Source organism: Cydia splendana, chromosome 25 (genome assembly GCF_910591565.1).
Source record: "Cydia splendana chromosome 25, ilCydSple1.2, whole genome shotgun sequence".
Taxonomy (NCBI): Eukaryota; Metazoa; Arthropoda; class Insecta; order Lepidoptera; family Tortricidae; genus Cydia; species Cydia splendana.
In genome coordinates this window covers 11232388-11260044 of record NC_085984.1, presented here as the reverse complement: position 1 = coordinate 11260044, position 27657 = coordinate 11232388, and the positions used below count along the sequence as shown (strand labels likewise).

At 36.8% G+C, this 27657-nt stretch overlaps 2 protein-coding genes across 5 annotated transcripts in view; both read left to right on the top strand.

Moving 5' to 3' along the window:
- The window catches only part of LOC134802996 (mediator of RNA polymerase II transcription subunit 16), a 44930-nt gene extending 41672 nt beyond the window's left edge, over positions 1-3258 (top strand). The window contains exons 19-20 of the mRNA XM_063775725.1: positions 2169-2303; positions 3108-3258. Coding sequence (XP_063631795.1) covers positions 2169-2303; positions 3108-3144 — 172 coding nt within the window. The 3' untranslated portion in view covers positions 3145-3258. The remainder of the gene's footprint in view (positions 1-2168; positions 2304-3107) is intronic.
- A 1922-nt stretch (positions 3259-5180) lies between these two features.
- Positions 5181-26398, top strand: LOC134802955 (DAZ-associated protein 2-like). Of its 4 annotated transcripts, none has more exons than XM_063775693.1 (6): positions 5181-5368; positions 16828-16920; positions 17145-17275; positions 19055-19198; positions 20067-20185; positions 20768-26398. In XM_063775693.1, the coding sequence occupies exons 1-6, from the start codon at positions 5353-5355 to the stop codon at positions 20775-20777; spliced, it is 513 nt and encodes a 170-aa protein (XP_063631763.1). In that variant the 5' UTR covers positions 5181-5352; the 3' UTR covers positions 20778-26398. The 4 variants fall into 4 exon arrangements, with proteins under 4 accessions (XP_063631763.1, XP_063631762.1, XP_063631761.1 ...); XM_063775692.1 differs by having other exon boundaries at positions 20064-20185; XM_063775691.1 differs by having other exon boundaries at positions 19040-19198.
- The last annotated feature ends 1259 nt before the right edge of the window (positions 26399-27657 follow it).

The window sequence follows — 27657 nt, the reverse complement described above, 5'->3', positions numbered from 1 at the left end:
TTCTTCTGAATTTTTTCAATATTTTCTGCATACACCTTATAGAACGGGTTCCATATTTGAGAAGCATATTCGAGTTGAGATCTTACATAGGCACAGTATATGATTTTAATTGTTTTCATTTTTTTAAAGTCACCAGCAGAACGAATCAGAAAGCCAAGAGCTTTATAAGCTTTGTCAGTAATACTTTCTACATGCTCATTAAAAGTAAGTTTCTCATCATAAATGACACCTAGATCCCGGCAGGACTTTTTAGTTATAAGGTTTTGTGATTTAATTTTGTACACACTTTTATAAACATTTCTTTTCCTAGTAAAACTTATACTAAAGCATTTTGAAACATTTAAATCTAAATTGATGTTTTTACAATACAAATCCAGTCTATCTAAATCGTCTTGCAATAATTTTGCCTCAAATTCACTATTAACTATTTTGAAGATTTTCATATCGTCCGCATAAAGCAGAAACATACTATTGATAAAAATTGAACCAATATCGTTGATAAAGATCACAAATAAAAGTGGCCCTAACAATGATCCCTGGGGAACTCCGGAGGGTACCCTTATCCAGGACGACTTGAAGTCATTAAGAACAACAGCCTGAGTTCTATTTAATACGTAGGCCGAGAACCACCTGAAAAGATCACCACGGATACCCAGAGTCTGTAATTTGAATAATAATATGTTATATTGGATCAAAACATTTGATATAATCGGTATATATCACATCAATTTGGTTACCTTTCCCCATATTTAGGGAATGCAATCTCGCACCAAGATTGGCGATTCGAGATCTCGCACGAAAAATCTGAATCGAGATAGCGTGTTTCGAGATCTCGACCGTCATACTTTCGAGATCGAGATTAATCTCGACGAGATCGAGATTTGACAAAGTAATTAAAAAGTGTTATTTTGAGCAAAAATCTCTAAGAATTCCATATAATATACTATTTATTTAGAGTACATCATGTTTTATTTTGAAGATAAAAACACCAAATTAATCAATATTTAATAAAAAAACTACTTTTATTACTAAATATAAAATATATAGCTCTAATTTGCATGTAATTATGAAAAAGTGGTAATAATCATTTTTAATTACTAATACAAAATTGTAAGCAGAGGCTGTAACATGCTCAGTTGATATTTTTGATAAGCATTCAGCAAGTTACAAAAAAATGTAGGCTAAGCGAGCAAAAATCATAAATAATGGTGACTGGGTACGTTAAGTTCGTCCGATTTTTCCGCACAGAGCGCGCCACAGTGCTTTTATCGTCAGCTAAAGCCGGCCGCATACAATAGCACTACCTGAACAAAGTGCATCTAAGGTCAAAAATATTACTCAAAACAAAGTAGTTCACACGGATCAATCTTTCAATCTCGTTCGAGATCTCGAAAATATTAATCGAGATCTCGACCGAGATTGCTAAAATCGAGATTTTCTGTCAACGAGATTGAATCTCGAAAATTCGTGCGAGACATCGCAAGATCTCGAAATTGCGAGATCGAGATTCCATTCCCTACCCATATTTTATGAAACAAAATCGTTAAAAGACACTAAATTTTTGACGGTAGATTTTCCACCGACAAAGCCGTGTTGCTGAGGAATGATTTTAGACTTGATACCTATTGACATAAACTTGATTATAAACAATACGCTCGAAAACTTTAGCCAAGATACATAATTTGGAAACGGGTCTATAGTTTTCTATATTATTTTTTGAGCCTGATTTGTGAATTGGTGTAACATATGCCGATTTCCATATAACTGGAATTGCCCCGTCAGAAAGGGAACGACCGAAGATAATTGATACTGGGGTTGAAAGTTCACACGCACAGTCAATAAGGAATGTAGCCGGGATTGTGTCAGGTCCTGCCGATTTGTTAGGGTCAAGTGACTTTAGTAATTTATAAACTTGGTTGCTATCTACTTCAATAGAAGAAATGTCACAGGGAGTGGGTAAACAACTATCTGTGACATTACCTGGCATGCTGGGACAGCTCTGTGAGGGTTTCAGAAATGTAGAGGCAAAGAACGAGTTAAATAGCTCACTTATTCCCGCCCCGTCACTACTTGATTGATCCTGGTAGGTCATCGTGGCAGGTAGCGTGCCATGTCTTCTTTCGTCTTTCATGAACATTTAGATATAATTAGATACGTGTTGTTGCTAGGTACATGTACCTGGGCGCGGGCGCGGGCTCGTGGCGCGCATGCGCGCGCTGCGGGGCGCGGGTGCTGGCCGCCGCGCGCGCCGCCAGGCATCCCGCACAGAGGGCCTACGACGCGCGCTTCCTGCCCGCCTGCAGGTACCGCCGCCCGCACTGTTACCTGTACATCGGTGGACCGTATGCCTGCCGTAGTAAGGTCCACCGATGTACAGATAGGAGTGTTGCTGTTTGTACTTAACACACTTTATGAGGGTAGGAAACCGATCTCCCGATACGGCAACACTGTTCCTACTGCAGCTCCTTCAGTGATGCCACATTAAAAAATCGGCATCCGATCCTTATTTTGGATAAAAAATAGAAGTGTCGGTTCCTGGACTGGACCCTATCAGTCGCTGGTGCCCCTACTTTACTAAAGAAAAGTGACCACGCTCTCAAGTGGCTGAGACCGGACCGGAGGTGGCTTGGCCACATTCTCTTATTTACTGGCTGACTGTGGGACTAGGTTGGTTTGTATAAAGTTGTCCTATGATATTTATATGTGGTAGAGTTAGACCAAGAAAAGTCTGCAGCGGATTTGATAGCCCACGCAGTGCAAGTGTCATATATACGTCATAATTTCATAGAAGTTTGACGTTTAAAATAACACGTGCACTGCGTGGCCTATCAAATCCGCTGCAGACTTTTCATGGACTGACTCTATATGACTACTGAACCAAAGACATCAAAATATTAAATAAATTAAATGTGTTTGTCCCCTAAGTTGAACACACTTTACGTAACCATTTGTCGACGCTGGTTCAATTACTATTAGCAATAATAGTAAGCCTTCTTTGCATCATCAATTTGAAACAAAACTAAATTTTACCGAATAAAAACCTCATAGAAACCAACTAAACCGTTTAAAATGCACTCATTGACCAGATTTATGTTTATTTGTTACAGATGCGGCGGTAAATGGACTCTGGTCTCTAATTACTGATCGACATGCTGAATATTAATTAAGATTAGATTACGCTCACTAATGAAGTATTACACTTGTAAATAAAACCATAATGAATTTACCAAAATAAAATGAGCTTTTGATATTTTAATCAAATAATAAAAATAAAATTAAATAAAAAAAATAAAAAAGCCTTTTATTCAAGTCCAATTTCGTTACATTTCATTCAATTACATTACAATAAAAAAAAAATAAGTCAGCATTTATTTTAGGTAAGTATAATGTCATTTTGAATTAGTTATTGTTAAGTCATTTTTTACATATTACAAATATACAAAGTATTATATGTGGTGGACAAGAACCCCTCATCGGGTGAAGGCCTCCTCCAAGGACTTCCATCTATCCCTGTTTGTAGCTATATATTTCCAGTTTATACCAGTTGTTTTATTTATGTCATCAGTCCAACGGCTGTTTGGTTTCCCGGAGCGTCGTTTGCCTGCAGGTCCTTTCCAGGTGGTAGCTTTCAAGGTCCAGCGCGAGTCTGACAGCCTGGCAACATGTCCAGCCCATCTCCATTTTTGTGTTTTGGCGTGTTCGAGAGCGTCTATTAGTTTTGTTACAGCTCTTATATTTATATGTGGTATTTTTTGAACTCTTTTTATGTTTAGCAAGCTTCTCTCCATTGCTCGTTGGCATGTAGTTATTTTTGATTTAATTTTTGCAGTGAACAGCCAGGTTTGACTTGTATAAGTCAGTGAAGGTAAAATACATATATCCATAACTTTTTTCTTGATTTTCATATTCATATTACTTTTCAGGATTTCCTTTAGGCTCCAGTATTTATTCCAAGCTATTTTTACTCGTCGGTCTACTTCCTCTTCGTTTCGTTGACTACTAAATGATATCTGCTTACCCAGGTAAATATAGCTGTCTACATACTCTAGTAGCGTCCCATCGACGGTTATGTCCTTTTGAGTGCTATTGGTCATAAGTTTTGTTTTTAGAAAGTTCATTCTCAGGCCGACTTTTAATCAAATATGACATTTCATTTATTTTAAATTAGTTTTCGGGCTCCCATTGTGTTTTCTCAACAGTATAGAGTCAGTCCATGAAAAGTCTGCAGCGGATTTGATAGCCCACGCAGTGCACGTGTTATTTTAAACGTCAAACTTCTATGAAATTATGACGTATAAATGACACTTGCAGTGCGTGGGCTATCAAATCCGCTGCAGACTTTTCTTGGTCCGGCTCTGCCAATACTTTCTAGATTTTTTGGAACAAATTGGAACCAGGCCTATAACCGCGAAAATGGAAGTTCGCAAATAGAGAGTATTACTGCATCAAGGCGGTTTGTTTACAGGCCTACCGCGAAACACGAAAATCGAAATTTCTTTATCTGTCTCTCTATCGATTGAATAAGCAAGAGTGATAGAGAGGCAGAAACCGAACTTTCGATTGTCGTGTTTCACGGTAGGCCATGTGATTGGCCTAGTGACGCCCTCTACGCATAGTTTTGCGTAATATTCCCTATTGCGGACATCTTTCTCTGTCACTATAATTACGCCTTCATTGGAGCAAATATACCTTGCAAAATATTTTTCTTTCTTTCTAGATCAGAAGCCCAACCGCAAAAACGAAATTGGAAATTTCTTTATCTACCTTCTCTATCGCTGGAATGCATAAGTGCGATAGAGAGGCATATAACGTTTTTAGATCCTCAGGTCACTAAGGTCATTGTCATCCGACTTATATACTATGTCATTTCAGCTCAATTTAACATAATGAAATGTGTTAAAAACTGAAAGTTCGCAAAAGACTGGACGACTCTAGTCTGGTGACAACGGACCTTTACCAAATATATAACTGCGGCGCAGCGTCTTTATAATTTTGTTCAATAATATGAAAACGTTGCGTTAGGTACAGTGATTAGAAGAGAAATATCTAGGATTTTTCATATATATTTGTTTATAAAAATAATTCAATAAATTATTTCTTATTTCCTTACTTTGATTTTAATCTTCGTTCTTGGCACCCGACCTAAACGTCATCCTTTTTTGACAACTCTTTAGTCGATCGATTACGGACGTGAAGGGCACATCACTAGCGCCTCTGAATCGTTGCGAAAAATAATCGTTGAAGCGTACTGTCCGTGACTGCGTTGACTATTTTATTCGCAAATCCCGATTATTCAAGTAGTTTTACTGTTATTTCTTAATCATAACTAATACGCAATCGTTAGTTAAATAAATGGCAGACAAAAAAGGTATTTATGCACTTTATTCATTACGAATCTTTTGTTATTTTACTTTGCGTTGGCATATGTAACGCCATTGAGGCCTTGATTGAAATTTATACTTCCTGCGTCTCGTAATCTATTGAAAACATGAATTTGTTTATTGTAATAAAGTATTAATCGTTCTATTGTAAAGTATTTGCACTTCTGCTGCGGTAGATCGATATTTCCCAAAATCCAAGATGGTTGACTGCTCGCACCTTAGAGGCTCGCACCGATTTTCTTTTATGTGGAAACGAAGTATGGTCTAAATTTAGTTTAATTTTACCCTAAATTGGTGTCAATCGGCTGTATCTTCCATATAAGATGATATTTTATTGGTAAAATATCTAAAGATGGACAGAAATTATACTTTCTTGACGAGGGCGTAGTATAGTTTTACTGCGACTTAAAACTTGCAAATTTCCCCTAAATCTGTACAGAATTCCTATAAACCTACGTCGAATATCACAAATATTTACTATTTTAACACTAAAGTAGTGGAAATGGCAGATATTTGGCTACTATTATATAAAATCTTCTTTATTTTACAGTTACCTACCTATCTATTGTTCTTACAAATTTTTTTTACAATAACATTAAGTGTGCCTGATTTATGTTCAATATCTCATTATATATGCGGCCTTGATGGTATCACAAATGCCACACAATGATTATACGCTTATATTAAACATAAGAGATTGAAATTTGGTTTGCAAAAACCTTCTTTCTACATATTTTTTTTTATTGTTGAAGGCTCAGGTTTGGCTTGTCCAGCCGACTTGGTAAGCGGTTGTGAGCCTCCAATGCCTAAATAATTTAGGGGGTCACAATGGTTCAAAAATAACTAATATTTTTTTTGTATTTATTAAAAATAATGATGACTATTTTTATTTGATGATTTGGCAAACCCTGTTCGCATTTGCCACTAAGTTACTGTTGGTTGATTTGATTTTAATCATTAATTCAAACCAATTCAAGATTTTGTTTTTATGCACCAACATATTATAACCTAAAGTTGACTTTTGGGTACATTAAGGCTTAGGTTTTAAGTAAATAAACTGATCTACGTCAGTAAAACAGTACTTTTTATAGTTTCTTTAATAGTTACAATACCCAAACTTAAATCTTGTCCAGTAAACATAGGTTTTGGACCTTTAAATTTGATCGGGGGCTGTTTTCGGAACTGTACAAGTATTGTATTACAAATGTTTTTTTAGACAAAAACTTTAAAATGCCGGGATGTTTCTGCGAAAGTACATTTCCCTGGATATGATTATTACAAATATATTTTTATTTTTGGCACTAAAAGCGACCATATATGACCTAGACACTTTTAGAAACACCCATATCTCCCCGTATGGGTTCCAAACATCCCTAAGAGTAGGTAAGGCCGTTCATGGGCCATGGTAATCGTTTACCATCTGGCAATTATATGCTCGTTTGCCTCCAATATCTTAAAAAAGGTAGCCTACACATTTGTAATATAAGATTTGTACATTCATGAAAAGCCCCTCGTCCAAGGCCTTCAAAAACCATTGGTGACACCATTGCGACCCCCATTCTAAACCCTTGTTGATACTTGACCCAGCGCTCCGGGAGACTCGGCGCGGGCGCGGCCTCCGGACTGCCATGTAATGATCACTAGACATTTTATTTCTTCCTTTTGACATATAGAAGACATATGATGTGCGTAACGAGTGGACGACAGTATGTGTTGATTGTAACCGCTGTGATGGGTTGATTGCTACGTTTGCTACTGTATTTTAGACGGGTATACAAAAAGATATATTTAATTTGCGAGGGCAGTCTGGTCTCCAACCAATAAAATGTTAAAATGGCTCAATAGAAAAAAAATATTAATATCTACTTGTGTGCCTGTATCATGAAAAAAAAATACCAGGCATGACCACTCTGAACAAAAATTATGATCAAGATTAAGACTTGCCTTTCCACCGTGGCAGAGACGAGAAGAGACGTGCCGATAGCAATAGTTGTTTTCTCTGCTCTGCTGGATTACATTCGAGTTAACACTTGCTGACACAAACCGAAATGATAGCGGAGGATGGGTGTGTAATGCTTAATATAATTATAAAAAAACTATCATACATTTGTTATAACGCCATTTGATATATTATTGTATGTTATAATGTAATTTTTATTATACGTTTCCTTTATTATATTGTGATTTCATCTAAACTGTCATTATTATAATGCCTAATGTAATATAATTTTCGAATAGTATATAGACATGTTTTATAATGACATTTGTTATATTATATTTTTGTATAACGTAATACTTCATACAATTTTATTAAGTATAAATACATATATTGTATAACATTTTTTGTCATATTTCATTTACTGATAACGTAAAGTTTTACATACTTTTTATAACTAGTACGCAGGCCTACTGATTTTGCTAGCTATTTTATTCTAGGGAGATCGCAGTTCTAACCTAACCTAACCAATTTTTTCAAGGTTTTCGTTCTGCGGGAGCCGCTGTTCAAACCTAACCTAAACCACTTTTTTGCTAGAGTATTTTATTCTACGGAGGATCAAAGTTCTAACCTAACCTAACCCTCCTTTTGTTATGTAGTTATTCGTTTGTGCGGAGTCGCAGTTCCAACTTAACCTTACCCATTTATGTCATGCAACTATTATGCCACACAAATAATTATGTGATGTCACTTGTTATAGCAAATAATATGCTTTAGAGTATGTAATAATTATGACAATGTATATTAGACAAAGTGTAAATATACCTTATGACCATTATACCAATAATAACATTATGTATACCGTTAATTAGGTATTACGGTAGTATGCCATTTATTACGTTATTCAAAATAACGATATATCAAACTATAATATATGAAAAGTAATTATAACAAATGTAATGCACCCGCGGAGGATTAATAATATCCTTACATACAAACTAAAAACACATTACATAAAAAAATAATGTTGCCCAAGGCGTTGTTCCCCAGACTCAGCTCCGATCGGCACAGCATTGCTCCGAGCAATTATTAGGGTTGACACAGCTTGAAGGGATATCATGATTCGACCCTTAATCGCTGTCAAACTTCGGTTTTGTAGTAAGTGTCCTTTCTGTAAGGCAAATAATATGCTTTCCTTCATGTAACCCTAAAAATTTACTAGCAGTATTCAATATAAGTACACATTTATAATATAAATCTGTGGGCAGTGGAATTTGGAATAGCAATGATTATTTTTGCAAGTGGGTGGCGACCTCGGTCTATATCACAATCATGAGTGTCATGACAGTTTAGTTTCATTTAAACTAAAGCAATCATGTAGGTAATCATACAAATGACATTAAATTCGTTGACATAGGAAAATTAGGCTGAAGTGTTTTTAATCTTTATTGATTTAAAAGCTTAAATTTTTATAGGTATTAAAGAAAAAGTTAAATAAATTACCACTAGGGGCAAGATTAGAACTTGCGACTTTTCGGAAAACGCGATCGCTCTGAACCAACTGAGCTACCGAAGCTTACCGGAAGCGTGGGCAATTGCGCATCTTTCCATTCCTTTCTTATTCCTTTTACACGCTTTGGGGAGGCGCATAGCGACATCACAACTTACTTTTTTCGCCATAACATCTCCTTAAGGCCTGGCCAAACACAGAGCGCGTCGCAGCGCCGCGTGATGCCGACGCGATGCCTGTTCAAACAGGGCGCGCGCGGATCGCGCCGGCCTCACGCTCTCAACACGCCCTCATCGCGCGCGCGAACGCGGCGACAGAAGCGGGGCGTGATACCGGCGGGACGCAGTCTGTTTGACGTCGGTAACCTGTTAGCATGTGCCGCGGTCGCGCGGCGCGGACGCGGCGCTGCGTCGCGCTGTGTGTTTGGCCAGGCCTTTAACCAATTTTTGCTGTGTAGTTGAACATATATGACATTGAATCGGTCGGTATTAAAACGTAAAAAGAGTTGTGACAAAGATTCCAGACGATTATCTAAGAAAAAAACTAATAACGGCATCCTAGCTTGGGTTTTTATTAGGTATGATCTTTTTATAGAATGATTTATGCCGATGACACCATCTGCATCTGTCTAAGTGACTCTTAGTTTAGGTATTTTATGTAACAAGTTAGGTAATAAATAGCAATGTTTACGAGTGTTTCGTGGATATGAGTAGCAATCAACCCACCACGAGTTTTCCTTTGAAACCTTTTCAAGTGTTTGTGTATAATTGATGTAGTTATAAATAATAGACAAGTATAGTCGTACCAAGCTAACTCTGCGTGGAATTTGCAACGTTAAAGTGTGGAAATGTCATCGTTAATGTCACATTTCTATGAACATGACGTATGATAATGACACTGCTTCACATTGTTTTGTTCCAGTCGGTACAAAGTTTGCTTAGATGGACTTTTTTTTTCTTATGGAAGGACCAAGGACCGAGGCTAATTGGTTGGCTGTACAGTAGATGTTTTTGGCTTGAGATGTATGGTGTAACATAAAGGTCCTTCCAGACACATACATATATACACACTTGACCAGGTTCTAGTTAACACTAAAACTAAAAAAATAAGTTGTGTATGAGAGTTATCCATTAGTTTTATTGGAATAACAACAATGGATATATCTTGTTGTAATTTGTTAATAAATTCTGAGTGTTTTATGCTATTATTTAATTTTCTTTCTCGATACACATTTAGTTTCACAGCTTATTTTTTTCATTATTTTTTTACACTTTTTTTTTAAATAATGATTGGCCATTTTTTCGAGTTATTAATTTAACAAATGGCCAATGATTGTTCGATTCTGTTGCTAGAATTTTTGCACCACTAATAGACATTAAGACAACACGATATTTTTTCTTACATAATTATTAAAAACCATTATTTGAATTTGTCTTTTTGTCTCAACGATGTCCTTTTATATTTTATAACTGGTCATCTTTTCAAGTTTTGTTTTTTACTTAGTATTTATAAGCTAGTAATAGGCAATATCGGGACAAATGATGTGGTGACGTCAACATTTTCCATTCTCTCGTAATAACGCGAAGACGTCAATTTTCACATTATTTGTTTTGATCTTATGGAATCTCAAGGATGGTTATGCATAAATTAAAGATGGTTTCCAACTTTAAATTTTTTAAGGTTTAGTCTACTGGAACAAACACTATTTTACATTTATGCAGATGGTTAAAACTAGGCATTGCATGCTAAGTTTAACATGGAAATAATTGTCAATAAATATCATTATTCTGATAATATGACCATTGATGAAAAAAATATGATTTAAAAGGGTTTATGGCTTTTAGCACCATACAATATTTAAAAAAAATTACATTTGTTAATGAATATCTTGAGATTCCAACATTACGCACAAAATTCTATTTCAAGATTTTGTGCTAAAGTAAGATTTGAACTTTAAATTATTTAAACATTTTCAAATAATTTAGGGTTCATTTCTTTAATATAAGAATGTGTGTTTATACTAACAGCATATAAACAAAACAGTTTAAAGTTAAAAACACGTAAATAGAAAAAAGCTGTGTTGTTTATACCCACATTTGTGACTATTTTTATAGTAAGGTGATGGTAAAACTGACACAAAAACTTTATTGTTCTATTTTTGTGCCAGGTTCTAGTATATGTCAGATGAATTGTAACAATAACAACTTAAGAATGCGTGTTACTGTAAGTAATGTGCGTTCTTTGCTATGACCGCTCCACGTGAAACTTTTGTAGCTTTTTGGCCTTTAAAGATACTCGTCGTTTTATAATAAACAAACACAATATTGCATCAAAATTAAAATACAAACGTTCTTTTAAAACAAAACTGGCAGGCAGAGGTTTAGAGCTAATTTTAGAAACCGCTCATTGCTAAAAAGCAATATCTTTCCAACAAACTATTACAATTAATTATGCTTCTATTAATTTTGTTAAACAGATAAAGAAGTTGGTATATCTAGGGTAGACTGGAATTAATTTTGTAGAGTTATATAATTGTTTTAGGAGAGTACATCTTTAACACTTCAATGATTTTGGGAAAAATTCATGTTATTATCCAGATATTGCTTGTAACTAAAGTCCTTTACACAATCAATATATGGCTTGAATTGTTGCCATAATAAAAAGTTTGTCACCACGCCGCGCCGGTCCCACGCAATAAGATAATCAGGCATTAACATGCGTTTGCGCACAAAGGGCTGATATAAAACCAGATTTGCATCACACACCGAAGTCTGGGGCTGCATTCCAAGAATAGCAATGAGTTTAGCCTTATAAAAGTTATACATAAAACGATCACGTTTCGCGTTTAATAATAATACATATACCTTATAATTTTCTTAGTAAATTAAGAAATAATCGTGAGTTCAATCTTCGATTGCGCCTAATAGAACAAAAACAGAAAGATAAATATAAGAAATCGTTCTCGGAAAAAATGCACAAAGCCGACTCAAAATTCAGTCAGGATCAGGGTCCTTATCATAGACAGACAAGTGTTTAATGAATAAAGGCTGGATTAAATAAAAAGTTAAATGTTTATTAGATGGAAGCTGTAGCGGTCATACAGTTGTTTGTCATTATCAGGAATGTCACAGTGTTAGTGTGTGTGAATAGGATAAGGGGATGCATGGAGATTATAAATATACCTACACTATTGTACATGAAAATACATTACGTCATGGACGGGGAGTAGTCGCTAATTTACAGTTAGGATGTCCTAAAAATGGTAATTCTCCATTGGATTTTAGGGAAGAAAAACATCTAAATATAGAAAAAAAAATCCACAGTAAGTAGTATTCTTTTCATTACTTAATTAGACAGGTTAGTTAATTTAACTCAATGTTATCGATCTGTAAATTCCATCATCATCAATGTAAATTGAAGCTATAATATGGGATCGATCGATTAAAATATATTTTACTAAGTGTGAAATAAATCAATTCAACTTCCCCATAATAATTAATAATATCTTATAGCATAATTTTCTTATAGCCTGTAAGCACTTTACCTCAATTTGCATAAATATGAAGAGCCCGCTTGCATGACAAGCAGATGTCGATGTACAAACGCTTTTTCTACGTGTATAGTGCGTGTTTAAAATGTGAGGTCGATTTACTGGGCCCTTTTTCGTTAAAACATGATACTTTAATCTCAATTCTATCCATGTTTAGTTTAAGTCAAGTTAAGTCTTTACAAAATTTTACATTTAGCTTCAGGATACCCTTATTGGGGTTTAACCAGCACCAGATAGATGTGTGTACATATGGTGGTGATCAAAAATCGTGGGTTCAAACCTCAATTGTGACCTCAGACCAGAACAAAAAAATTCTCAAAAAAAAGCTAAAAGATGACTCACAAGAGAAAAAAATCGATCAGAATCCTTTCGGGTGCCGCGTTTTTTTTATAGTTTCCTCGTACGTGGATCCGCGTACCGGCGCGATTACGATTAAAATTTAGGGATGTACCGACTAGTCGCCGACTAGTCGGGAAAGCCGACTATCCGGCCACATTTGTAGTCGGCGATTAGTCGGCGACTAGTCGGCAAAAATGGCCGATTAGTCGGCACTTTATTAGTGAAAGAAAAACATAAAAAAAAGAAATCAACAGTCAATATTTACCATATGGTTTTATGTTTATTTTACTAAAATACCTATTCAGGGTGCAAACGAAAATTTTTGTTCATATAATGGACCGTTTGATCGTTATCGTATGTTGGTGGGCTGGTGTTTTCTTCTACAGCTGATTCTCGTGTAATTTCATGTGCAAGTTCGATAGTTATATTTTCTTTATTATTATTCAGTTTTTTTTAAATGGTGGAGCCATGAGGAACTATTAATGTTAATGCAAAATTTAGAGACTTAGTCAGGGCAAGTTGCTCGTAAAGACGCTGACCACAGGGGATAAGTTCTTAACTGGCGACTACGTACGAGAAAGAGAGCCTTGGAAATACCTCCTACAAGTTGTACTGACGGTCTGCTCAGGATCGTAAAATAAAAGAACTAAAGACAGAAATTGAACGAGGATTCTTGTGATAGGTCTTTGAACCTGTAGAGAACACCTTTTAGCCAAGCTAAATTATGATGAATAGCGCAACCGAAGGAGCAAAACTATTGTTTTTCACCTGAACTTATACGAAACTAATGATCTGGCCGACTAGCCGACTAGTCGGCCGACTAATCGGCCATTCGAGCGCCGATTAGTCGGCTAGTCGGCCAAATTAATAGTCGGTACATCACTATTAAAAATGTTAGAAAAATTTAATAGTATGAGAGTGAGATTGAATTAGAAATATCCATTGGAGAATTAGGTTCATACTTCCGCTTGCCACTTAGTAATGTGACAGATGTTTATGATCTCCATGCATTTTGTCCGTGGCGATGTATCTGCCACAGACTGCATGCTTAACGAAGCTTTAGAAGGACAGGGAAGAATGCCAGAGACCCACTTTTATCCCACCTAACATTACTTTTACACCTTTTTTCTAGGATCCACATTTTTTTAGTCATAACAATGTATTTTACAGGGTACCGGATTTAGGGTTCGGAGTCCTATCTAATTCGTGTCTTTTCCCTGAAAGATATAACGTTAAATTTGTCTTGCCACATAAATTAGACATTATAATTAAGTGTTTAATATATACATTAACGCTGGTTGTAATTGTCTTTAGTGGGTTAGCGTTAAATCTAACGTTATATTCTTGCTTGCTGCGGTATTTAAAAGTTAAGCTTAATATTGAGATGTTTTAAGTATGTCATACGACCGACAAAATAATGAAAGGGAATTTCTTTATAAGTAGGATACAATCGGAAGCAGATGAATCTAAATTCTAAACAGGCGAGAGTTCAAAAATATCTGAACACTTGCCGCTACCTAAGTTCCCTTTCATCATTTATGTCACGTATGAAATATTTAAACGTAGTGGTATAAGATAGATTTATGTTCCAAGGGGTATTACCAGGATTTTTGTGACCGTAAAAGTAATAGTAAAATTTTGCTGTTTAGCAGTTGTAGGCATGTTGAAATATTTTGCAGTGTATACGCCTTGTGTTGAGTTTTTATTTAGTTTTGTTATCGTTACACTAGATATAGGTAGAAGCATGTTTTTCGTTTAGTAATTGTTCTGTTTCTCGCGTGTCTGTCGCATGCCCTTGTCCTTCAGTGCACCCATCATAAGTTTTTCGCTTTTTTCGCATCGCTTTTATAGTTCGAACAGCAAAATGTATGAGTAAATATTGATATGAACTTTTTGAACAAGAAATCTTGGTACTATATTTCGATCATTAGCTACTTGGTTAGATATAAATATGTTTTTTCAAGGAATGTTCACAACATGTATTCACGTTCGACCGTCATTTTACCGGTCGTCTTTACTCTGAATTTTAGATAAAAATATTTAATAAAATTTATCCAAAGTTCAGAGTCGAAATTAAATAGAAATAATATAATAATGTTTTTTCTTAAAGGTTCTTTACTGTGTGATTGTTTTTTTTTGTAATTTAAGACCTTTATTACCAAAATGATCACACTCGTTATCTCTGCACTCAGCTTGATTTAACCTTCTGATTGTATAGTCGCCATCAAATATATCGTAGCGGCCAAGGTGTTCAAAAATATCTGAACAAAGCCTATATTATCAAGACGTTAAACCGCTTGTTCAGATATTATTGAGCACCTTGACCGCTCCAATATATCTGATTTCGAGTACAAGAGTACATTCAGTTCGGTATGCTGTTCGTACGAGTTTCTGAGATAACTTCGTTAAAAACCAGGCTTTTACTTCAAAATGGCGCCTGATACCATCCATGCTTCCATCTCTGTTATAACTTCAAAGGTATTCATTAGTTTTCACGTAGTTTCTTCAGAAATGGTATTACCGAACGGCATACCTACAGGGTGAAATTTTAATCCCCAGCTATACTCTGCGTAGTTACTTTATAGGTCATAATGAACAACTTTTATTATGGGACCAATGCCGAAATCGCAAAATAAATTTGGCAGTCCCATAGAAATCAACGGCATCACATCAGCCGGAATGTATGAAACGGCCAAATTTTCAGACCTATAAAGTCACTACGCAGAGTATGGCTGGTGATTAATATTTCAATACCTATAGCCAGTGTGATCATTAAAGGAATGCATTGTAAATAAAAAACGGTAGTTCAGCACCTCCAGTGTTGAGCTCAGTCTTCGGAACAGTTTACCTAAATTGCACCGAAGTATCACCTATTGAGTTTTTTCAAACGTGTACTTGGTTTGAAGAAATTCTGTTATATATTATGTATTGCGTTGTATGGGCATCGCTTGTCGTTAACAATGACGTCAGTGACGCGCGAAATGGACGGAAATGACAAAAAATCTTCAACTTGATAGATGTTACTAGTACTTTGACTGTTTCATAGTTTGTATATTTACGTCCATTTTAAGGCCACGCTAAAAACAATCTGGACCATATTTTATCGAATATTTACAGTTTCTATTACTGCGTTTCTTTTTGGCTTAGTACCGTCAAAAAATTATCAATATTCCAAATTTTGTGCACAATTTTAGCATGGCCACACAGCGACGTCAAGCGTGAATGCTCGGGCTTGGGTTTTGGCGCGCGTTGGCGCGAGGACTACCCGCAGTCGCGACCGGGACGCCGAAAGAGGATCTTTCTGCTAGAGACCTGTACATGGACCTGACAACATTTTCCAACGCGAATAACTCTCACATTTTAACCCTTGGGTGCCAAGTGACATCATATGATGTAATTATTGAATCTTATATCTTTGTTATAAGATATTATAGTACCAGGTATATAAATGCCCGGGTTCTGACGGAAACCTTGAACTTAGACATTTGAGTTTGTTTACAATGGCTTCAATTTAAAAGTGAGATTTGTCCGTGCCTTGTTGTCTTAAGGCTTCAAATGTACTGCATCACAATAATGCCTGATAACACGCGGCTAAAATTTGCTTCTCAACCGTGAACATACAACGTAATATTTTACATTGTAGTGCCTTCGGAGAATCATTTACATTTGACGTTTTTCAAAGTGATTTTTAAACGAAAACCTTTGATTTCGAAGCAAGTTTTAATCGTGATCTCTAGTAAGAAACATCCTCAATCATTCTGCCAACTAGCGTATCAAAATTTCAACAAAGGCAGTATGATAGGCGTCGATAGCCACATAACACGTATCTGGTCAATCATGTACAAATTGCATTTGGCAATTTCGAGTTTTGTATACCCATTGGCGCGCTTAAATTGCGTATCACGTTGATTGTCTCTTATCGCGCAGTCTTATCTAGATAACTAAGCACTGAACGCAAAGAGAAACAACTTTAATTGCTTTTTATTCTCAATCGAAAGTTCATTACCAATTCGCTCGCTTGCCGTTGGGTCTGTGAACGGGCCAGGATACGTGTTGGTGGGCGGTCGCGGTCGGGTGTCGTGACGGTCGCGTGACGGAGTCGTTGTTGCAGTGACGCCGCCGCTGGGCGCGTACCCGCAGCCGCAGCCGCCGCAGGGGCCCTTCCTGCCGGCACCGCCGCAGCACGCCGCGCCGCAATATGGAGGTTAGTAAGCCTTTAGTCAGTCGGTCAGTAATCTATACCATTGAATTTAAAGCTTAGTTATAATTATCGTTATCATGCATGGCTTCGTAATCTTCTTAGCTTTATCCGAAGTGTTAAAAAAATGCGTCACGTACCCGACACTTTCCTGGAATGGCCCGTGTGTTGTTACGACTTTTCCCCCCCTGAAGATCCCTTACACATTCTAACAGAAGAATTGTCAACAGTGGCAGGAGGCTCTCCGTACGGCGTTACCTTCGGCGGAGCAGGGGCTGGCGCTGGAGGCGCCGTGTACGCCCCGCCCCCGTATGATCAGCTCCAACATCATCAGATCCCAGCTCTGACTCAACAATTGCCGGTAACTATCATCAATGTCATAGAAATATGTGTGAAAGAGTTTCTTTTATTTCTTGCCATTTTTATATATTGTGACCTTTTGTGCCACTTTTGTGTTATTTCCACTCGCAACCACGAGCTCTTTCGATCCTAATGGGATAAAAAAATGTACCAGAGTTTTTACCTATTGTGTTACCATTTTCCCATATACCTACTTTGTATGGCGGTAACAAAAAGGAAAGTATGAAAATGTATGGAAATTTTAGGACACTTTTTTTCTACTATAAGGATGAAAAGAGCTCGCGATCCTGACTAGAAATAACACAAAAGTGGCAAAAAAGGTCACAATATATAAAAATGGCAAAAAATAAAAGAAACGCTCACGAATCACTTGGGCACAGCACAGATTCAGAGCGAGAAAACATTTCCTTGGCTTCAACGGCGGGGCAGCTCTACCCAAATAAGAACCCCATTAACCAATGTGGACTTACTTATCTGTCTTGCTTATTGTTTCTTTTTATGTTCAGCTTGTTTCAAGTTCAATAGGGTTTAGTAGGATTATTTGTGTCGCACTGCTGGGCAAAGGCCCCTTCTTTCTTCCGCCAACCATCAGGGTTCGGTACTGGCGGAAGCATGCATCAAATATGTACATCGTTATTTACAGAATTTCCCCAAAATATGGTTGTAAACCTTAATGTCCACGCAACATATCCATAATACTCAACTAAATTATATTTTTTAATTATCTTATTACTAAAATATAGTTTGAATTATCAAGACACTTAGCGACCAAAACTCAAAAAGTTAACAGCACAAACTGATTTCATTAATATCTGTGTAATGTTTGGTCTTCAGGCTTTAGTTTCTACTATTTTGTCATAATATGTAATAGTAACTTTGTATTGGTTTTTTACATTTTCGTGCCCTTTTTACATGTTTGTTGAATTGGCGTGACGCTATCAGATAAACCTGCTTTCACGTAAGCAATTACAAATTAGTTACACTCAGGTTACACTTAGTAATTGGCAGTTATGTAACTTGCGAGAGAGAGGCGGACGAAATGTAATAAATAGGTCGTTTTTGTAATCTTAGTAACTTATTTATTTGGACTTGCACAATACAGGAACGTAGTGGACCTAAATAAAGTTTTAAGTTCAAAAATAGAAGGATCAGGCCGTTTTTAAGTCTTGTGGAATTAAATGGGGTTAAAAACCCATGGATTATGTTATTTTCGACTTTCGTTTTGTTATTACAACAGGACCATTTTTTTTAAACCTAGATCTCTGCCTCGTGCTGGAACGCAAACGATTGCAGCGCCATTTGCATTAGCATAGAGAAATATAGTAAGAATAGAGTGCTCACTCCATACTTCAGTATTAGTACCAAAACGACTATTATTTTCGCAGTCGACATCTAGCATCGAGTAGCGGAATTATCAGTACCGCTACTTGACACTAGAATTCTCTAGTGTCGCGACTCACGAAAATTGTATTGAACAACAATTTATAACTAATATTAAAAGCAGAAGTCGTTGAAAATAGAGTTCCGGTTAATCCGGTTATAATATTAGCTGAAAATTATTGAGCATTAGACTTTTCGGTCGGTGCTACCTCTATTGTCAAGTAGCAGTACTGATAATTCCGCTACTCGAAGCTAGATGTCGACTACGAAAATAAATATTTTTGGTACTAATACTGAAGTATGGAGTGAGCACTCTATGGTATTAGTTTATGCACGTTTATGCTTATCATTGCATAATTCTAATGTATCGCATGGTCTTTACAAGGTCTCTACGTTGCAGCAAATGTATAGCCCGGCAGCGGCGATGTACGCAGCGGCAGCAGCAGGCTACCCCGGCTACATCGGCTACCCGGTGCAATACTACCCGTACTACCCGACGATGCAACCCTCTATTCAGCCTCTACGCCCCACTATCATGATCCCGGTAAGATACCTCACACTACCCGACTACATCGATGTACGCGGCGGCAGCAGGCTACCCCGGCTACATCGGCTACTCGGTGCAATACTACCCGTACTACCCGATGCAACCCTCTATTCAGCCTCTACGCCACACTATCATGATCCCGGTAAGACCACGTAAATAAAGTGATAAGCTTTTCCTTACAGCCACCTGCAATAATATGTTACTCTTCGAAGGCTGCAAAAATATGTGACATGCTCTTATGGCTCTACAAATAAGATTGTGTCACATATTTTTGCGGCCTTCGTTGTGTAACATATTATTGCAGGTGACTGTACTAGAGACTGGATTTGGGCTGTGGCGTCTTAGCTTTCGGTCTCATAACCTCCTAAATCACAAAATTTGTCAGTGAAATTTGAATCTTTGGTGTGGGATTCAAAGCTGATTTTGTTTTGTTTGAAAATGAAACGAAACAGAACAAATGCAACTCTGTTCCAATTGAAAATGATTTAAACTGTTTTGAACTTAAGTCCTATAGGTAGGACCATTTCTAGGTTTTAGGAGGACTCCCAGCAACATCTTATACCTTTAAACAAGCAATTCTTGTATATTTATTTATTGTTTATATATTTCGGGGTTCTCGGAAACTGCTGTAACGATTTCGATGAAATTTGTTATATGGGGGTTTTTGGGGGCGAAATATCGATCTAGCTAGGTATTATCTCTGGGAAAACGCGCATTTTTGAGTTCTTATATGTTTTCCGAGCAAAGCTCTGTCTCCCAGATATTGTTTATAAGCACAGATCTCTTACCTTAAGGCTTAACCATTTTATCTGTGTGTAATAATTGAAATGGCGAGGCCTACTAAGTATTTGTCTGGTTGCAGCAGAACGGTTTCGAGGCCGGCGGGCGGTTCGAGGGCCTCGCGCAGACGCTGCTGCCCCCCGCGCCGCCCAACGTGCCCCCCTCCCCCGCACATCTCGCCGCATTACAACCCCATCAAGTTCTGTAAGTATACCTCCTTCATAAAAATAGGCCGTTTCAACATTTTTGACCTCCCACATAGTGGTACATAAAATTGTAGACATTTATAGAGGGCGCCACTGAGATTTAACAGGCAACACGATGCAAACATGGATTTTCTATAAACAACATAATTCTAGGCATAACATATTTTAAATGTGTCTCTACTTCTGTTGCTGTTTTCTTTCTGTATTGTTTTTTTTTATTGAAGTGTGTATTGTATTGTATTGTGTCATTTAGCTGAAACTTCAAATACGTTTATTATGTAAATTTTTGTAAGGATTAGTTGTCTGTCGAATAAAAACCGGCCAATTGCGAGTCGGACTCGTCCACCGAGGGTTCCGTACTTTTTAGTATTTGTTGTTATAGCGGCAACAGAAATACATCATGTGTGAAAATTTCAACTATCTAGCTATCACGGTTCATGAGATACAGCCTGATGACAGACAGACGGACGGACAGCGGAGTCTTAGTAATAGGGTCCCGTTTTTACCCTTTGGGTACCGAACCCTAAAAATACAGTCAGCGCTAAAAGCTTGTATCAAGAAGTTTTTTTTTAAATTCCAGGTGGCGTTAGTTTCCCCTCGCAGCCTTCGACCGGTGAAGCCAATATATCAGCATAGCTCCGTCTCACTCGTATACTGACACTGCTCATTCATCATCATCATCATCATCATCAGTTCAGCAAGACTTAGAAAGAAAACAACTGGTAAACTTGCTTCATTGTCAGTTTGTATTTCTATGTAGCCTACCGTATAGAAGTCAATTGAAGATCTTTAACACATTCACCGCTAAGCTACGGTCGTAGCGCTACGTCGTAGCCGATAACATGGGTTTCTCGGTATGTAGCGTTGTAGAGACAAATCGACAACGTGACGTGCTTAGCGCTGAATGGGTTAATAGGCGCCTAAAACGGGAGTCTTCAGACTTTTTGACCCGAAGTTGGCCTTCGGCCTCCCGCTTATATGAGGGTCAAATTTAGGCCTTGTGGGACAAAATTTGAGCTTACAGGCCAAATTTGACCCTGGGACCTTAGTTTGGAGACCCTTGGTCTAAAATATCCCTATTTGTTTTAAAGACTAAAGAAATGTCAACAGAAATTGTAATGATATAAGTCTTTTAAAACGAATTTCTATAGTGGAATTGGTTTTTAAAGTTAATAAGGTAGTAGTAAAACATTCTCCTAATATTCCTCTTAAGAGGAAAATCTGTATATTTCACTAGAAATTAGTAAAGTGACGTATACGAGTGATTTTTGACGTAAAGCAGTTAAAATGAGATATTTTCTTAAGCAAAGACCTCGAAGATATCAAGTAAGAATAATTTAAATGTAAAGACAGCCGCTAGAAATGAAATATAGCAACGCACATGTGACACTCCTGGAGTTGCAATCGTCCATACCTACGTCCTACTGTGGCCGTTCACTATCGGACTGGATGTTGTTTGCCACCACACAGTCCAATTAGAATTTTAGTTATTCGATCGGAAACAGATCGGATAACTAAATCTCGAATTGGCCTGCTACTGATGTTAAAATAATTGATATCTAAAGAATTTATGAGTTCTGTGGCGTTTTCAAGCAAAATTATACTTATTGTTGGCACAGTAAAGCCTTTTTATCGTAAAGGCTCAATGAGAAATCACCTTTATCGAGTTATAGAAATAGGGTAATTCGCCAGTAACTGGCCACATTTAGTAACTGGCCACCCCAAACCAAAAATGAATTCTATTCACCTATAAATAGAATTCATTTTAGAATAAGGTGGCCAGTTATTGAAACCTTATATTAAAATGAATAGAATTCATTTTTAGTTTAGGGTGGCTAGTTACTAAAAGTGGCCAGTTACTGGAGAATTACCCTACTAATATTATTTTATGTGGCTGTCTTTACATGTATGTAACAATATTTAAAGATATATTTATATATTCGAAAGTCGGTCGGTGGTCATCTCTGTGACGTCCGTGACATTTGCCGGCGGTTGACATGTTGACAGGCCAAAATTGACAGAATTTCAATTCAAGTCAAAGATGTTTATTATTATTATTCAATTTCGGTAACAATGTAATGGTACCATCAAGCTGGTCAGATGGCGACCGAAGGTAATAAAAATATTATTAAAAAATGCAAGTTTGGGCTCGTAGAATCGTCTCAATTAATAGTAGTTGAGCGTCTAAAGAAAATCAGTCAGGGATATAGCTTGTATCCAAAATGACATTTTTGACAAAAATATATACAGGGTGGCTAAAAATAAGTGCATTCCAGTTGTCAGGGAGGTTTTGGGATTATACTGAGCAACTTTTACTATGGGACTGACCGAAATCGAAAATAATAATTTGGCTGTTTCATACATTTTGGCTGGTCCATTTTCTATGGGAGGGTAAATTTTATTTTCCCGATTTCGGAGTTGGTCCCATAGTAAAAGTTGCTCAGTATAATCCCAAAACCTCCCTGGCAACGGGAATGCAGTTATTTTTTAGCCACCGTGTATACCAATCAATTTTAAAATCATCAAATGAAATATTCTAAAGGTTTTTATATTGTTGTGAAATTAATTTGGTCAGATCGTTTAAAACCGATTGTTAAAATTGTTATATTCCTAGCGTCTATAGGCTAGATGCTTACTTCATTAGGCTGTACGCTTGTTTGCTACATATGAAGTAAACTGTAGATCAAAACAAATTATAATATAAATATTATAAAAATCTATTGTGACGTTCCAAGGGGCAAAAGGTACCTCATGGCGGCTGGCACTTATGCTGTTATTCACGACGCTCCAATACGAATACGCTGCTATGCGTCGTAAACGCCAACCGCCATACGGTACCTTTACCCGTAGAAGGTCACAATTTATAAAAAGGTAAAATCTGTATGAAATGTCAACCGCCGGTAGTCTTAGACATAACAATCCGGTTATATATTTGACTGTGATGCCTTGCGCTATGCCATAGTGTTTGCTAAAACGTCAACGCACACGTGACACCCTTATAGAGTGAAACTATGAATTTGAAAAGTCGGAGCGATAATTCGTTAATTGTATCAAGTCAAAGACGAACTTGTTAAGAGCTGTTGCAAGCGTCCATATTCTGCGGTGTCCGATTACTACAAGGCGAAAAATAAACTTAACCCTTTGAACACCACGCCTATCGTGTTCGCGTCATCATGAACCTATTTATAGGTGAATAGAATTCATTTTGAGTTTAGGGTGGCCAGTTATTAACGGGTGGCCAGTTACTGATGAAATCAAGTTATTCTAGAACGATGTTAAAGTAAACACTGGCATAGTGAGCAAGTGTGCCGTTTGGCGATTCTAGTATTACTGGGACTATAGTCGGGCGCTGTCTGTGTCAACTTCACGTACAGTCGGCTACATTTTACGACACCAGAGATAAGTGAATCGAGAAGACTGAGAATCTCCAGTTTAAGTAACGAAGGTCACTATTTTCTTGCGTGTTTATTTTTAAATGAAAATATGAGTGTTGATTTATCTTTAGGTACGTGTTCGTTTTTATCCTCAGATATATTTAATTACACAAACGGGTCTACCGCGAAATAATTTCATAGTTTTTACCTTAAATTCCGACCCGACGTTGCACAAATGGTGCAACTCAGCTGAAACGTGTGTACAAAACGCGAGAGTTTAAAGTGTTATATCCTCAGATATATTGACACTTAGAGTCGGTTGCACCAAACGGTCCATCACCGTTAAAGCGTTCGCTAAATTTTATTGTATGAGACATTTCATAGTTCACTGCTGAATGATGTTGATCAGTTCGTCAATTGTGGTTGGTGCGACTGGCCCTTAACACATTCAGTGCCGAAAACCCGACTATCGGGTATTTTATGATTTCGTTCCCAGGCCGGACGACCCGATAGTCGGGATCGTGGTACTACTGCTTTATATGACGAAATTGTTGTGGCCTGGCGCGGACGTCTTGTTTGGCTGGGTGGCAATTAATGTGTTAAAGCGTCATCGTCATTGACACGTAATGAATTCGTGACTCGCGTTACTTTAAGGAATGACTGCGTTGTTGACGTTGGTGTATGGTCATTGTTGTAGATGGCGCTATTTATTGTGTATTTTATTTAGCTTTGTGTGTATGATATCTGCCATTTAACTGCTAATTACAACTTTAAAACGTATACTTTGAACTAGCTTACCGCTCCCACAGGCACAGAGTTAAAATAAAAGCATAATAATTTTGTTTTAAGCATGGTATGAATAGCGCCATTTAATAAACATCAAAGGAAAGACAGAAAAAATAAATTTCTTGCCATTGTAAAAACCAAAATTTATATTTAGATTTAGTTAAGAAATCTCTGTCAAGAAATCACAAATCTTCATATAGTCCAGTGAAAAAACTACAATATTTAAAGGTTTTTCCAAGTTTACAGAAAATTGAGAATGCACCTTAACTTTGACAGCTGTCAAAAACGTTGACAGTGACAGATGTCAAAGAAGTTGACACAGACAGCGCGTGTAGGTATATAATTGAAAGTAAAATAATACGGTTGTGCGTGACGTGAGTGAAAGAGAGAGAGAATGGTCATTTGTTCTGGTTTGTTGAATTTGACAGCTGTCAAGAATGTTGTGTAATAAACATGTTTCTTGTTATTATTAACTTTAATGCAATTTAACAAGATTTAAGTAAAAGGAAAGGTTTAGAGAATTTATCAGTATGTCTGTCGTAGCATCAAAACTACTGAGTCGATTTTAATGAATTGGGGGTCAAACGATTCGTTTTTGTGACCCTAAGAATATAAGCTTCATTTCTAACCGACTTCCAAAAACAAGATATTAATACAGTTTATAAATCTTGAAATTAAAAATAAGTGTTATTTTGTCTAAATAATGAGACACATGTTTTTACATACATTCTGTACGGTTGTCATTTGCGAATATAATTGTATGAAACGTAACGTCGGACGAAATCGCGTCCGACTGTACTTGGGTCTTGAAAGCAATTTAAACGATTATTTGTTGCAATTCGTTGTTTCGCGTTTATGCCACAAGTGGTCCAATCAAAGAATTTATATACTATTTAGAAATAACCTGTAAAACACTTTATTTGCTATCAGCAACACGTATGTGACACCTCTGAAGTTGTGAACGTCTATAGGTTACGGGTATCGCTTATTTACAGGCAGACCGTACGCTCACTGGCCACAATCGTGGAATAAAAATACTTTCCCATCATAAAAAAAACGACTTTATTTTGACTTGTACTGGTTGGTTTATTATTAAGCCGGAAACCTTTTTGATTGGACTACATTGACTGGGCTACGAGCGCGTTAGTGAATGAATCTCAGTGAAGGGGCCTTTATATTTACGTTTAAGTCACACACGGGTCTATTATTGACATAATAAAACGAATGCAATGAATTTGTGGTCTATTGGGAATAGGTAACAGAACGCCATTATGTCTAAAGTGGTCTATAGGTCAACATAGTTGTCGAAAAGAATCTAATTTCTAGATAGACGGTATAATTTTTATAATATTGAGTATAGGGTGCGTAGCCAAGATGCCAATCGCTTACGCTCCGTAGCGAACGAAACGCAACTGTCACGCACTAATATGGAAGAGTGATAGAGAGAGGTTACCGTATCACGTGCACTTTGCTAGGCACCCAGGCGTCGAATAGAAAAATATCTTGTAAAAACTGTACTTTGGGACAGTACGACATTTCTACCCATAAAGCGAATCACACACTGACGCCGCGATCTGCCGCGGAAGCGAAGCGACAGATCTTATGCAAGTAAGCACAAGAAGACTTACAATAAACAATATATGGCTCCCAGCGTTCAGATCGCGTGTGGTGTGTATATCGCTTTAAAATACAGGTATCGTCTTGGGCCGTGCCATTCGTTTTTCATCAAGTTCTTAAATTAGTCCTATTCTGCTTTCGTCACTCATTCTACATTCGTCACAATCGTCGGTGGTTTTCAATGTAGAATGAGTGACGAAAGCTGAATAGGACTAATTTAAGAACTTGACGAATAACGAATGGGACGACCCAAGACGATACCAAAATACAATGTAATTCAATAAACCTATTTTCTTTAGACTAAACAGTGAAAAAGTAAAATGTTATATATCAGTTATTTCACTTATGACATGTTTTGGCAAGACAAAGACAAAAGATAAAATAAAAACACACACACAGACAGATCGCGGGTTCGATCTAAGATAAGCATTTTTTTTTAAAACGTTCATACGTTACACAATGTTCAAGCCATCGTTACGCTAAAATTCCAAAAATAATTATCGGTTTCATATATGCAGTCAAAGTAACAAAGTTGTTGGCGTGTGACTGACATTTTAATAAGAAAAAGATGAAAGCGGTTGAAGGGGTATTATTGTGTAGTTATTTTAACAGAGATGTCTATAAGGTATTTTCGGGTAATTGCAGAATGTCGGGTTATTTCGAAAATCTCTCATATACCATCGATTCCATCACATTAGAGAGTCCGTCCATAATTACCCGAATTCACCTTATCTCATGCCAAAACGTTGTCATATGTGAAATATAATATTAACAGGAATCACATGAAATGGTAGATTGTAATTTTGAATAATTACTTTTACATTATTTCTGTGTTGTATGTTGACTCGAAACTGTTCTTGTGTGAATTATATTCTACGCACATTCAGTGCGGTTTATGTACTTCGTAAAACTTGAACATTACATAAATCTTAAAAGGGTTGGCAACTCGAATGTGTCACCTCTATAGAGTTGCGAACACACTTTAGGCTACCGAGTACGATTAGACGGACCGTACGCTTGTTTGCAACCATTGAAAACTTGAGATAAGTTTTTGAGGCATTTGATCCAATATAATAACAGTTAGGAGTCAACATCATCAAATATATATTATAAAACAATTTTGTACTTGTTTATTTTTACTAAAATATTGCATTTTATTTGTTAAAATCATGTTGTTTGGCGTTGCGGATGTTAGCCGCTGGGGCGTTGTTGGCCCTAGGAGTGTCTCTGTATTAGATCTTATGTTAACGTGTTAAGAGTCATTTTCTAATGGCACATGTTTTATAGTTACTTTTTATGGTAAAAACTTAGTTGCTCAAACAGTATAAGGACCATTTTATTTAAAGTTGTCCCCTACACTTTTTTTTCAAAATTGGTATTTTTTATATGTTATTTCTACTCAGAATCACGAGCTCTTTCTATCCTAATAGGAGAAAAAAGTATCCCAAGGTTTTTTTCCCATTCCATTACCATTTTTTCATAGACTTTGTATGGCGGTTTCGGAATGGAAAGATCGAAAAATGTATGGAAATCTTGGGACACTTTTTTTCTCCTATTAGGATCAAAAGAGCTCATGATTCTGATTAGAAATAACAAAAAAAATCCCAAATTAAAAAAAAAAGTGTAGGGGACAACTTTAAATAAAATGGCCCATAAATGCATTCACACCGGTAACAGAATGGAAGGAACGAAA